The 12,741-nt window shown below is 41.9% G+C and overlaps 1 protein-coding gene across 10 annotated transcripts in view; it reads left to right on the top strand.

The window, feature by feature from the left end:
• Nucleotides 1-12,741, top strand: part of DOCK10 (dedicator of cytokinesis 10) — a 137,710-nt gene that overhangs the window by 53,238 nt on the left and 71,731 nt on the right. For all 10 annotated transcript variants that reach the window (XM_064721575.1, XM_064721573.1, XM_064721569.1 and 7 more), the window contains exons 3-4: nucleotides 3,936-4,025; nucleotides 12,174-12,256. In XM_064721575.1, the coding sequence (XP_064577645.1) occupies nucleotides 3,936-4,025; nucleotides 12,174-12,256 (173 nt within the window). The remainder of the gene's footprint in view (nucleotides 1-3,935; nucleotides 4,026-12,173; nucleotides 12,257-12,741) is intronic.

Below are 12,741 nucleotides of genomic sequence, written 5' to 3'. Positions count from 1 at the left end.
GTTGTGAAACCTCTGCTTTCTAGATGCTGTGCAGGGACAAAAGTTGTTCATTTGGATACAGAAGTTCATAGCAGAGCCAGATGCATCTGTAAGGGGAGGCAGCAAGACAAGGACACTGTCTCTTAACATGAAATGTGTGTGCCATAGGGGCAGCTGGAATGCAGGCCTTGGAGCCTCCTTGGGAAATCCCCCAGAAACCTGACTGTTATTTCTAAATCAGAAGATTTACAATGGTGAAATCATGAGTTATTTCAAATACCACATGATTTAGCTCCCACTTTCCATGTGAGTATCTGTTCATTCCTAGAGGAGCAGAAATTGAGCCCATTACTGGCATGATTAATAGGGTTATGGGTATCCTTGACATGCAAGTTTGCATGGGCTGGCAGAGCAGGACAGTGAGAGCCATCTGTACTCCTAGGGAGGCACTCCAACTGTAAACAGAGAGAGCTAATACAGTCAGCAAGGCAAGCTGTGGGCAAAGCATAGCTTCTCACCCTGAATGTCATTCAGGGAGTCATGGGGCAAAATCTCTCCTTAAATGTGCTCTGTTCCTGCTTTCCTTGGTGGTGAGGTCTGTGCTGGGGCTGCAGCCTGTCAGGGAGCCCTGTACCACAGCAGCCTCTGCACTATGGTATTTGTAAAGCATAGCTGCATCCCAGCCTTCTTTTTTTTTTTTTGATGGACTATGTCATTGCCTTTTTGGTAATGTTTGGTAAATTTGTTTACTTGGATGAAAGTGGGGCTGAGCAGCTTTTCATTAGAGAGCCTGAAGTTCAGCATTACCAGGGAGGAGCATGTCAGCCAGTTAGGTCTCTCTGAAAGGCAGCCTTTGCAGGAAGTAAATATCATTGTTGGTGCATCCCTCTAAAGATACAACCACTGCCAACGTGCTCTCAGACTAAAAGCTGTTCAGAATAGATTGAGACTGAAAATGCTGGAAATGGCTAATGGAGCTTGAACTCCATTTTCAAATGCTAAATTCACCATGTCACTGGGAAGTAGTCACTGCCTGAAAACATTATTCCTGATCAGTGTTTGAGAAGGAGCAGTATTAACTTCTGTGCATCACTGTAGAAGGTGAATGTGGCAAGAGAAGGTGCTTAGTGAAACTGCACCTTATAGCTCATCCAACACCCGAGGCCAACAGCTTATGCAAATGAGACAGGCTGGCAGTGCCAGAATTCATGGTTAGTTATGGGATATTTATATAAAATAATTCAGATGAATTATAGACTTGAATGCTTTAGGCTGATACCTGCATTATTTGATTACCACAGTTTGCATGCACAAATGAGAGGGTAATTGGTCTCTGGATTGAACGAACAATTGCCATGATTGCCTAAACATTAGAAAATTAGGCTGAATTCACAGCATATTTATAAATACTGAATTCTCTAAATAAAATCTCTGATTTTTTGGATGACTGTTTCAGAAGCACATATTCTGTTGTTGAAATTTAGTTCTTTTCTGAATAAAGCAGTTTTGGTGAATAACACCATGCCTGATCAGCCTTTAAGAGCATTTAACTTTGAAAGTAATCAGCTATGAACAGGAAGAGCCTTTGTGGCCAAGCTTTTGCAGCTAAGTGGTTAAACATAACCAGTTCTCAGAAGGGAAGTTCTTTGTAGTTTTAACACAAGTTTAAATATAACAATATGCAACATTTTCCATGTCCCAATTCTTTGTAAATAAACCTATGATATTCTTTGTCAAAGTCTACAAAGGCAACAAGCCTGGTGTTACCTGATTTCTTAGGTTTGTAGGGCTGTGGTTCTTTTCTTTCTTTCAAGTGCAGCCTTGTTGGGAAGGACAGTGTGGGAATGTACCATGGGCAGAACAGTGGGCTTGGGTTACCTGTCTTGTTCACTACAATGTTTTTAACAGGCTGTGTAAGGACAGGGAGACAATAGGCCCCACTAAGGCAAATATTAGCTCTCTCAGTCAGTGTGTTCATATTAGTTGTCAAGAAGTGTTGCATTAGGTAAAAAAACTGACTTGCTCTATGTCTTTCCTATTAAAAAGGTACTTGAAACTAATTTCTGTGCAATATGTGGAGCAGGCAAGTTTTGCTGTGGGCAAGAAGAACAGGTCTCTGAAGCTTATTCACCACCATGACAGGGTAACTGTGAGGTACAAGGTGCATTACATCTGCATTACAAGCTCCATATCAGGGGCCACAGGGGCACCCCAGGCTTTCCAGCTGTGCTCAGGGTTTGTGTCTTGTCGTGACTACTTAAAAAACTTCACTGCTTAAAATGTCACATATGTGTGAAGTAAAAGGAATAAGGTGCCTTTCAGAGACTGAGAGTACTGCTGGGAAGCCCCTAAGCAACCAAGAATTCAGATATCTACTACTAAGCATGGCCTGAAAAGTCATACTCCTCTAGCTTCTGTCTCTTTTGCTCATAGACTCAATGATTGTGAAAATCAATTCACGCAGGCATTGGTGACACAGATGGTAGAGTCCAGGAACCCACATTTCAGGAAACTGTGCTCTGTTTGTTGGACCAGTGGGATTTTTTTCTCTTTCTGGTGTCTATGAGGCCCCCATCATTTTTGTGAGAGCCATGGTTTAATCATATTGTATCCTGAGCTCTCCAGATGAAGCAGAAGTTTGGGGAATCCCATGATGTTTCTGCCTGAGTGAAACATGCTTTTTTTTCATAACTACTCATGTGGAAAGTGATGAAGGGAAATCAGAGTGGTTCATATAAACTCTAAGGAAAAATGCAGTCAATAATATCCAGGCAGTTGTTGTGTAGAGTTTGGGTGCTTCAGTTTATGGAGAGAAAACATCACCTTTTATTCTGAGGGTGAGCCTATGGAGGAGAGCCTCCAGGGATGCAGGAGGTACTGTAAGCTGCTTCATGGAATTAGTACGTGGTGATTCTTCATACTAAACCAGTTGTATACCTCAGGCCTTCCTCTGGAAACTGTGGATCTTTCTGTAATGGAAGAGAAAATGTGTTTGGGAGACCAGATTTGTCTGTCATCTTGAATGACAAGGTTACTCCATTGTTACTAAGAGCATAATCTGGACTGCTGGGCATTGATTTTGGTTGTTTTCTCCTCTTATGGCAGAGAAAATGAGTGGGACAGATCAGTAGGTTAATTGAAAACACCCCAAAGCTTCCTCCTGTGAGCCTTGTGCAAAGTGGCTGCCTTGGCCAGCCCCAGGGTCACACAGGCACTGCTGGTGGCCCTGGCCTCTTGCTGGGAGCCAAGAGCAGCTTGGCTCCTTGTGGAGAACTTCAGGAGATCCACTTCTCTCTGTGGTTTCCTGCTCTGGGGCCTGACAAGACAGCTCAGCCAGCAGCTGCTTTCAGAAATAGGGCTTAATTTGTGGAGGCTGGAAGGGGCTGCAGGCGGTGTCCGTGTCCTGCTGCCTGTGCCCACAGGTGGGAATGTCCCTCCAAGAGGCTGCTGCCTGGTTCTCCTTGCTTTGCAGCCATGGAGCTGTCCTGTGGCACTCGTTTTGCAGCTTCCTGGGGCCACTCTGCTCCTCTTGAGTCAAAGCTTTTAGTTCTGTCTCCACATTCCTCCCCAAAAAGGCATGGGGTGGAGAAGGGAAGTGGAGGAAGCAAGTATCACTGTTGGATTTGGCACAAATGTCTGGTAGAGGATGTAAGGAAAATTTGACTTTTTTTTTTTTATCAGAAACCTCAGACACTGAAGGAACTTTGCTTGGAACTGTTTTATTCCCAGAAATCTACTTGAACACTGTTCTTGCTCATAATTAATGCCTTAGCTGATAGTATTGAATGGTGTGTGTGGGCAGGAGCTGGGTTGCAGTTGTTGGTATGCATGTGTGTTGGCTGCACGACAAACTGAAAAATGCAAGCCATGATAGCAAGGTTCTTAACCTCTTCCTGAGACACAACTGCTCTTCTGTTTGGCTTTGACTAAATTACTTTCTTTTTCTCTATTGTCAGATAGACACAATTTCACTGGAAATCAGGACACTGTATCCTTCTGTACCTGAAGATGCAGAACAAAAAGCAGAAAATTTATTTGTTAGAGAGGTGAGTATCTAATTTTAAATGCAATCAAGAGTCTGGGGGGGTTTGCTATGTTTATAATTAACATCTTTTTTCTTTTAATATGCTTTAGGCAATTTGAATCGGGTTTGAATTTTGAAGGCCAGTAGGAGGGGGGAGGGTTAACAGCGTGCCTGCAGTTGCCCACTATGAGATGTTTGTATCTAGAAAAAATGCAAATGCACTGAATTAGCCTGTCATTGTACTGTTTTCCAGCTGCATTCCCTGTCACCACTAGTCCACTGATATTGATGTTGGTATTTTTACATCACTGCTAATGATCATGATCTGCATGTGCTCTGCACTTTGAAAATATTGATGCCTTTCCAAAAATAGATAACCAATTGGCACTGGTTTAGACTCTTAGGTGTTATTACAAGGTATGTTTCTCATTTGGAGGTGTACATATGAGGAGTAGGTGCAGTGTGAAGAGTGTTTAGGGGTTTATATTTATTGTCAGTATTTAGAGTCTGTTTGGCCTTACCATAACAGAAAGTTCAACAAGTTCTTCCTTGACAGTTAAAAGGCCCACCAGGAGTGAAAAATTGCTCTACCTTTAAAAACCCCTACAGTTGTATTGTTTCCATACCTGATTTCAGATTGTAGGAGATTTCTCATCCTGCTGCCTCAGGAATATTTCGTGTTGTCACTGGTTTTATAATTTTGAAGGACCTTAGAGGAGCTGGTTGCACTGTTCAAAGGAATTTACTTTAGATGAACCCCTGAACATTCCCATCTTTCATTATGGATGTGCAAAATAGCTCACCATTTGCATTAACAAAGCAGGTTTATGAAACCAAATTTTTGGCCAGCTTTGAGAAGGAGTTAAATTCCAAGCACTTATGATTAGCCCATAATGTGATGGTTCTCAGCGTTTTTTTCACAGATTGGGATTTTTCACACCTTGCTTCTGGTCTGAAAAAGTATTTCATATGTGCTATAATTGCAAGGGAAAACTGTGAGGAAAAGTCAGTCACAGACAAGCACAGGGATTAGAAACTCTTAAGTCCAAAATTAGGCAGAAAAGTAGCTGTTGAATTGTATGCAATGTGACATTTTACAGGCTGGCCCTATTTCTTTTCAGCAGGTTTGAAAAGAGCAATAATAATTTACTGCCGGCTCAGATTGCCTGAAGTTTGCCATCTTTGTTAATCTGGCAGCAGTGTTAAAAGATAACATAGCTTGTGGAGTTATCTGCCTTCCCAGAAGCCTCACTGCCCTTTCAGCACTTTGGGGTCTGCTTTTTATTTCAAGGTTCCACAAGTTGCAAGGCCAGCACTGTGCCCATGGCTTTGCAGAGAAAGTGGAGGGTCTAAAAATGGAACACGGTGCACGGTGCCTAGGAATCGTTACAGCCGAGCACGCCAAGGGGATGCTAATGGCAACCTGGTAAAACACATATTGAGTGCATCTATTAGCTCTCTCTGCACTGCGAGGGAGCCAAGGGGAGGGGGACAGGGGAGCAAAGCAGTGGAAAAAACACTAAGGCTGTGCATGGAAGAGTAGCAGGGTAGAGACTCTGTTTAAAGTAGTAATGCATGTGTTCCAATTTGCCACAAAGCCAGAAATTATGCATATATACACAATAAATTAAACTCTGTGAAGGGGATGGTTTCCAGTCCAAAATTAGGCAAAACTGAGCACAGGGTTCTGTGAAGATCTGTGATGATTGTCCCCTGCAGCAATTGCAAAGGTGTTCCTGCCCTAGCTGCAGCCCGTTGTGTTCATGGCAGGTGTTCAGCACTTTGGGATAGTTGTACACGAGTGGAGTTGGTGGCCTTCATCTCTGTCTGGGAACTGTGGAAAAGCCAACTCTTCACTCACTGAAGGAGTCTTGCTTCAAATACAGCACAGTATGAGCAGTGAAGGTGTCCACCTTGACTGACTGTTGGTCACCTGGACTAAATGCCTAATTCCTGATGAGACTCTAGGGAATGTCCAGTTCCACATGCTGAAGCCGTTTTGGTATCAGCTGTCTCTGGCTGCTCACTGTTGCAGTACTTCAACAAGTTGAGACAAAGACAGGAGCAAGTTGGTGAGCTCTGAAAGAGGGGTCTGCTCTTGGAGGGAAAACCTATTTCCTTTGTATGGTGCAATGTGAGGACATGGTGCTGAAACTGTTGAAGATCTCAGATCCATGATCTCTGGTCTCCTTCTTCTGGGTGCTTGGTGGTGTTCAAATGGCCTTGTCTACAAGACAAGGTCATTTGTAAAGGGTTGTCAGAAGTCTGTGATAATGCCTTAACATCCTGTCTGTCTCTTCCTGGCTGTGTGTTTCTCACTGGTGGCAATAGGAAAGCTTTTCCTCCACTTCTAGCCCTTACATTGCTGTAGCCCTTCAAGGATGAGGGTTTTTTTTCCCCCAGCCCTCACCAAAATCCATACAGAGACAGGGGATTTGATCAGATTTCCCTTCCTCAAGCAACCATAAACATTACTTAGAGGCACACCAAGAGGACTCAATTGCCTGGGCAGTATCAGTTTATGGATCCAGAAGAGCTGACAAGACAGATGGAGACAGATGAGGCTGATGTTGCTGAGGAAAGCTTTCAATATCAATGGCATTTGATGCTGTCCACCTGTAGTGGAGGGTTTCTGCCTCTGGTTCTCTATTGAGTTCTCTTAACACTGCTTTTGCATTCCTCTGGAACTCAAATCTTTCCCTGTGATATTGAAATGTTATTGCAATGGGTGAGGCAGAAGAATTGACTTTAAATAAGATGTCTGACCACCTGTGTTTTGCTGAAACTGCAAAATGAAAATCTAAAACAAAATAAAACCAAGGCAAATAAATAATCCCTTAATAAGTATCTTATGCCTGCAAAGAGAATAAATATTTCGCATTCTATGATTGATTACTATCTGAGTCCCTTTCTTCATTTATACCTCCTAAGTATTAGCTTTATTTTAAAGTTCATACTTTGTGAATTGATTATTCCTATAGCTGTAGTTGTATTAGGATATTTTCCTTCTGGATTTTTCCACCTTAACTTTTCTTAGGCAGGAGCAGCCTGAGGAACTAAATCAGGTTCCAAGAAAGGATAAGTTTCCAGAAACTTTTAAAGCCAGAATAAAATTATCTTCAGTGGTTTGTTGTTTTAAGTATTCCTGACTTCCTTTATCATGCTGCTTCCTTCCAAATTCTGAATTTTCTCATTCCTCACAGAGTTTGTTGCACGTCTGCTGCATTAATGCCAGTCAGCATTGTCCTCATGGTCCATAATTTTGGCAAAAAAACATTCACTTCACTAGAAACAAAAATAAATTCTTCCTTATAGATAATTAAAACATTGCTAATATCACCTTTCCTAAGGCTGTATCCTGAATATGCAGATCAAATGGGAATGCTTGGGATTTTCCCCACATTTCATTTGGAAATATAAGGAAATACTGAACTTTGCTTTTCAAAGTTACATTTAGTTTGAGGAACTTAAACTACCTGCTTGTAATGTGTTGAATCCCATATTGGTTTGGCTCAAGTCAGTATTTTCAAGAAGAATGCAGGCGTGGGCACACAAATACATCCTGTTTGTGTGTGTATATCTATAGGAATAAAATTCTAGGTATATGTAAAGAAAAAATGCAGAAAGTAAATATTAGTTATCAGCTCTCCTTTAAGAAATGAGTTCAAGTCAGGTGATCCTACCACAAAAAAAAGGTGCTATGTGGATGAGTTTCACAAAACACGTTTGCAGAGAGGGGCTGTCCCCATGAATGAGGAGAGGTGTAGGAGCTGTGCAGGGGCAGAAGGAGGGATCTTCCTGCGTGAGAAAGAAATGAAAATGAAACAACAGTGCAGGAAAATTGCAATTTTATTCAGTGAATGATGTAGGTAATTTTGTCTGTGATAATACAGTGTTCATGTGGGCGTCTCTGAACTTTCCTGTTGAGGTTTTCTAGATACACAAGAGGGAGTTGTCACTTGTAGTAAGCTTACAAAACCCTTGCTACTCATCTGAGGGAGTTTTTATTTGAGGTATTGCAGGCTGGGTTTTTACAGGATCTGTAAGTAATTATGAAACATGGGTTTTATTAATCACAATGTGAAAAAGCCACAGCCTCCTGTATAACTCCTGAAAATGGCGGTGTGCCCGTAGTGTTGATTTCAGAGCCTTTTTGATTTGCAGACCAATCTGCATTGTTCTTACCTTTCTCTCAGACTAAAATGGGAGCTCCTGTTGACAATGACACTCAGAGAGTTTTGCCATTCATCACAGTGTAATTTTCCCCATCTTCAAAATCGAAGGTTTTTTAGTGCACGAAAGAGCTGTAGTGTCAGGGCTAGACATAGATTATTAAAGGCTAGTGAGTCTTTTGATAGCACAGAAGATAAATACTTGTTAAAATGTTTGATACTTTAAAACAATAGTGTGTTTCAATGTTTTGGCTTGTTACTTGCCTGTGTCACTGGACTTTGTGTGAACTGTTATTTTGGGAACAGTTTTGAGAGCTCAGAATGAAGGTCCAGGTTGGCAGCAGCCGCTGGTGATGCTGCCATGCTCACTGGGCTGGATTTCACTCAGGGTGATCTCAGCTCCTTCCACCTCCCAAATCCCCACACATTTCCTTCCTTCGGTGTTGCTGCGGAGGTCAGAGGATGGAGGGGAGGCTCTGTGAGCGGGGCTGTGCACGTCATGGCAGAGCACAGAGCCTCCTCTGCAGCTTCCTCTGCGGTGCCACAGCCAGCTCTGAACGTCCTGGCTTTCTGTCCCAGGCTCCTGCACGGGCCTGCCCAGCCCTGTTCCACCTCAGGGACAGCCACTCTGCCAGGCTGGGGGACAGAGTTTCTCTGTGCATGCAGTTCCTCTTGTGCCCCTAATGACTTCTATTGTACGTCCATCTCTATTTCTGAAGTCCACATACTAGTGCTGCCTCAGAGAGAATATAAGCAGGGAAGTTGTTTCCTTTTTGTTTCCCTCACTTCCCCCTTTTTTTTTTTTTTTCTTTTTGTTTATTTGGGGTTTTTTGTGAATTGGCTGGTTGGGTTGGTTTTTTTTTTCCCCTTCCAAAAGGTTCCTTTCCATTGCTGGGTAAATCTTAAATGTCTTTTTCACAGTGGTAGCCATCGTGCTGTCATCACCAGAACCAGAGATAAGAAGTTACACGTGGAAAAAGTCTGGATTGTCTGTCCCTGCAAGGAAAAATTAGGCCATCTGGACAAAAAGACAAAAAAAAAAAAAAGAAAAATTAAAAATAAAAAGGAAAGACCTTAGTTTGATAGGGCCCCTGGGAATGGGCTGTGCTGCCTGCCTGGTTAGCAGAGCAGCAGAAAGTTCATGCAAACATGTGCCAAGCCTCCCACATCCCAAAACTTCCATTTCTCCGTCTGTATTTTTCCTCCCCCACAGTTCACTTGAGCTCAACAGCCCCTGCATTGGTGCCTCTGTTCTTTGCCAGGAATTATCCAGCTCTAGCCTCTTCTTGAAATCTCTGCCTCTATAAAGGTTTCACTTGCTCCTCAAATCAGGTTTGCAGGTATTGTTCCTCATTGCTAAAACTTAATTTCCAGTAGCAATTTCCAATTTTAAAAAAATCATTCTAAGTCAGTACAGTAAGCAGAAGTATTTAATTTTCAGTTGGGATATTCTGAAGAGAAAATCTTTTTTTGGAGTTCCTATTTAAGTTAGCTCTAGTTTGCCCACAGAAGCTAGCTCAGAACAGTGGTAGCTGTTCCACTGGGTTGGCTTGTCTTTTGTGGATTTATTGAGTGATACTTGAATGTGCTGCTTTGTCCCCTTTGATTTTTATTTTGATTAGCTTTTTCTTGGAGGAGCACAATAAACCTTTATAGTTACAAGCTAAAACACTGTGGCCTGCTTTATATGTTATTCACAACTGCTTTTTTGAACACACCAGCCTATAATGTTTGCAATAAAAGCTGACATTGAGAGCTCTCTGTGGGCTTTAAATGCATCTGTTAAATAAAATACTTAGCAATGAAAGTACCACAGGGGAAAAGTGCTCCTTTCTGTAGAAGGTTCCCTTGGTTTACATTTGCCAGGGAGAAGGGGAATGATGTGTGAATTGGAGGTTCTGGGCTCACCCTCACAATGCTCTGTGAGCTCCTCCTTGGCTTGTGTAGAATAGAGAATATGTGTCTCTTGTAAGATAATCTTATAGCCTAGGTGACTGTCACACACATTTAACACAAATACAAGAGTGACCAAGTTGTTTTATGAAGAACCATAAAACAGAAAGTTGGGTGTGAGGTGTTTTTTTTTAATTATCTCTACATTTAGAGGCCAAGTGCAATCAGTGCTGGAGTGGTTTTCGGGGGTAGCTTTGAACCTGACCCTGGCAAGTGCAGAGAGAGTCAGTTATAATGCTGGAATATTATCCTCATTCTTGGAGAATATGGCATTGTATTGTCTAATGGTCTCACTTTATTCTGCATCCTGTAAAATAATGAGGTCTTGTGTCAGATGAGAAGGTAGATAGTGGATCCACCTGGAATGTGTTTACTGCCTTTGGTTGTGCTGAACTGCTGGGGAGGGAAGCGCCTGTAAATGTGCACTCACTTCCTGGCCACCTTTTCCACATTCTAAACCAAATAGAGCTGTCACAGAAGACTCTGATTACAAAGATTGCTTCCTAAAATCATTTATGGCTACATACTTTGCCTATTTTGCACAAGATTTAGAAAAATATATCTGTTTAGCCAGTGCTGAGTAATCGAGACAGCCCATCTGAGGTTTGCTCCAGCAGCCTGATAATCCCCTCTCTGTCCCTCTGAGGCAGAGCCCTGTGCAAGCAGCGACTCCCATGGGCACTTCAGGAGGAGCTGGGAATGAAGAGAGGGAATACTCCCCACTGAAGCAGTCAGCCTTTTTATACTAGTTTATAATTGTCCTTTTATTCTCTTTCCTTCTACTTTCCCTGCACAGCTCTTGGTATTTAGGCATCTTTGATCCATCTGTTATTCCATTCTGTTTGACGCTTGGAGTCTCATGCCTTTCTGTGAGACTGTCTTTACTGCTCCCACCTCAGATTCCTTTCAGTCCTGCTGCTTCTTCCTCTACTGTAGATCCCCACTCTTTTCCTTCCTGATGTGCCTCCTTTTCCCTGTGGTCTTGGGCAGCAACTTCTACTGTTGGGTTCTAGGCTTGATCCCTCTCTTTCTTCCTTTCCATCCCAGGTGGGCTGGCGCAAATCTTCAGGTGGAGTGTGGGGAGAAAACAATACAATACTGTGGTGAAATCTTCAGCATACTGTACAAATATCAGTTTGCAATTTACGCTCTGTATGAGGAATCACTGGAAATTCTGACGCAGTGTCATTTTGCTTGTAGATGTGCACCTTAGCAATAACTGTACATATTTCATGCATCTTATTGCCTTTCAAAATGTCATGTTGTGTTTAACTGCATTGATAAAAGTTCTGCATCAAATATATTGCACAGATATTCTGATCTATTTGACAGCGCAGCCAAGCCCTTCTGTGTAGTTCAGGTTTGGCTTCCTTATTTAAGGGAGATTGATGTATTAAGAACAATTTTTAAAGGTGGATGCACAACCAGCAAGAAAACTTTTAGACAGTGAAAACTGCATGATGGCATGACTGAGGAAATTCATTGTGGAAGGGAAAATGAGACTGGTGAAAAATTATAATCCTTTTAATATATTCCTGAATGTGATTAAGAGGTTAAAGATCAATCCTAAGGGCAGAATAAGAAGTAAAGCACTCGTGCTGCAACAAGGGAGAATAAAAGAATAAGGGAAATGTATTTTCAGTGGAAGGCTTAGGTAATGAAACAGGATGCAAACAAAAAATATGTAATCAATGTCTATGAAGGAAGTCAGGCCTAAACTAGATCGTGTCTTTTGAGGCAGTAACTATATAATTTAATGATGCTTCCTAGAAAGCAGATGAGAATCAGTAAAGCATGTTAAATTGCTATCAGCTCCCTACTCCATCTTGTGTGATTCAGTGCATTTGATTTTAAAGGGAAATTGTGCTTCAAAGTATGGAAACACATGACTCTGGCTTTCTCTTAAGAACTGAGCACCCAGTTCTAAAAGGGAAGACTATGTTCTCTAACATGTGGGCTGCCCAGAACTTTATCAGTTCTTTAGCGTTCTTGAGTCTAAACCCTTGCAGTAATTCTATGTTATTGTTTGTGTTTCTTCTGTTTAGGCTTGTAAATACTACAGTTCCCACTGGCATGTTGTGAACTACAAATATGAATCCTATTCAGAAGACTTTCGACACTTACCACAGTAAGAGCTCACATAAGTTCCCTTTTTTTATTCTTTTTTTCCCCTTAAGCTTGTGTTATTTGCTAAGCTTTGTCCATATTTGCACTTTGCTTTGTCTTCTAAGCTGTGCTTGTTTTACTGTATTTTTAGTGCCTTACATTTTTAAAAAGGGGAAGCAAAGGTCCTTCAGAAAAGTTCAAGACTCTGCAGAATTCACTGGTATCAACAAACTCCATTAGTGCTGATTCAAATCCTTACAAGTGTATTTGCGTTTTCAGAGCACAGTTGATACAGGAGAAGTGGCTTTTCCTTAATAATGCATAAATGTCACTCACCTTTCACTGGGATTCATTCTCCTTTTAGTTCCCCTGTGGAACAGAGAGTAGGATTTCAGTGCTTTATGGCTGCATTGTACAGCAGAGATGGGTGCACTGATGGTACAAGGCAGTGGAAGTGTGCCAGTGTCAGGGCAAGGGGCATTTCTCCTGTGCTTGGAGGCACACGAA

Source organism: Zonotrichia leucophrys, chromosome 9 (assembly GCF_028769735.1).
Source record: "Zonotrichia leucophrys gambelii isolate GWCS_2022_RI chromosome 9, RI_Zleu_2.0, whole genome shotgun sequence".
Classification (NCBI taxonomy): domain Eukaryota; kingdom Metazoa; phylum Chordata; class Aves; order Passeriformes; family Passerellidae; genus Zonotrichia; species Zonotrichia leucophrys.
This window is presented reverse-complemented; position numbering and strand designations above follow the sequence as displayed.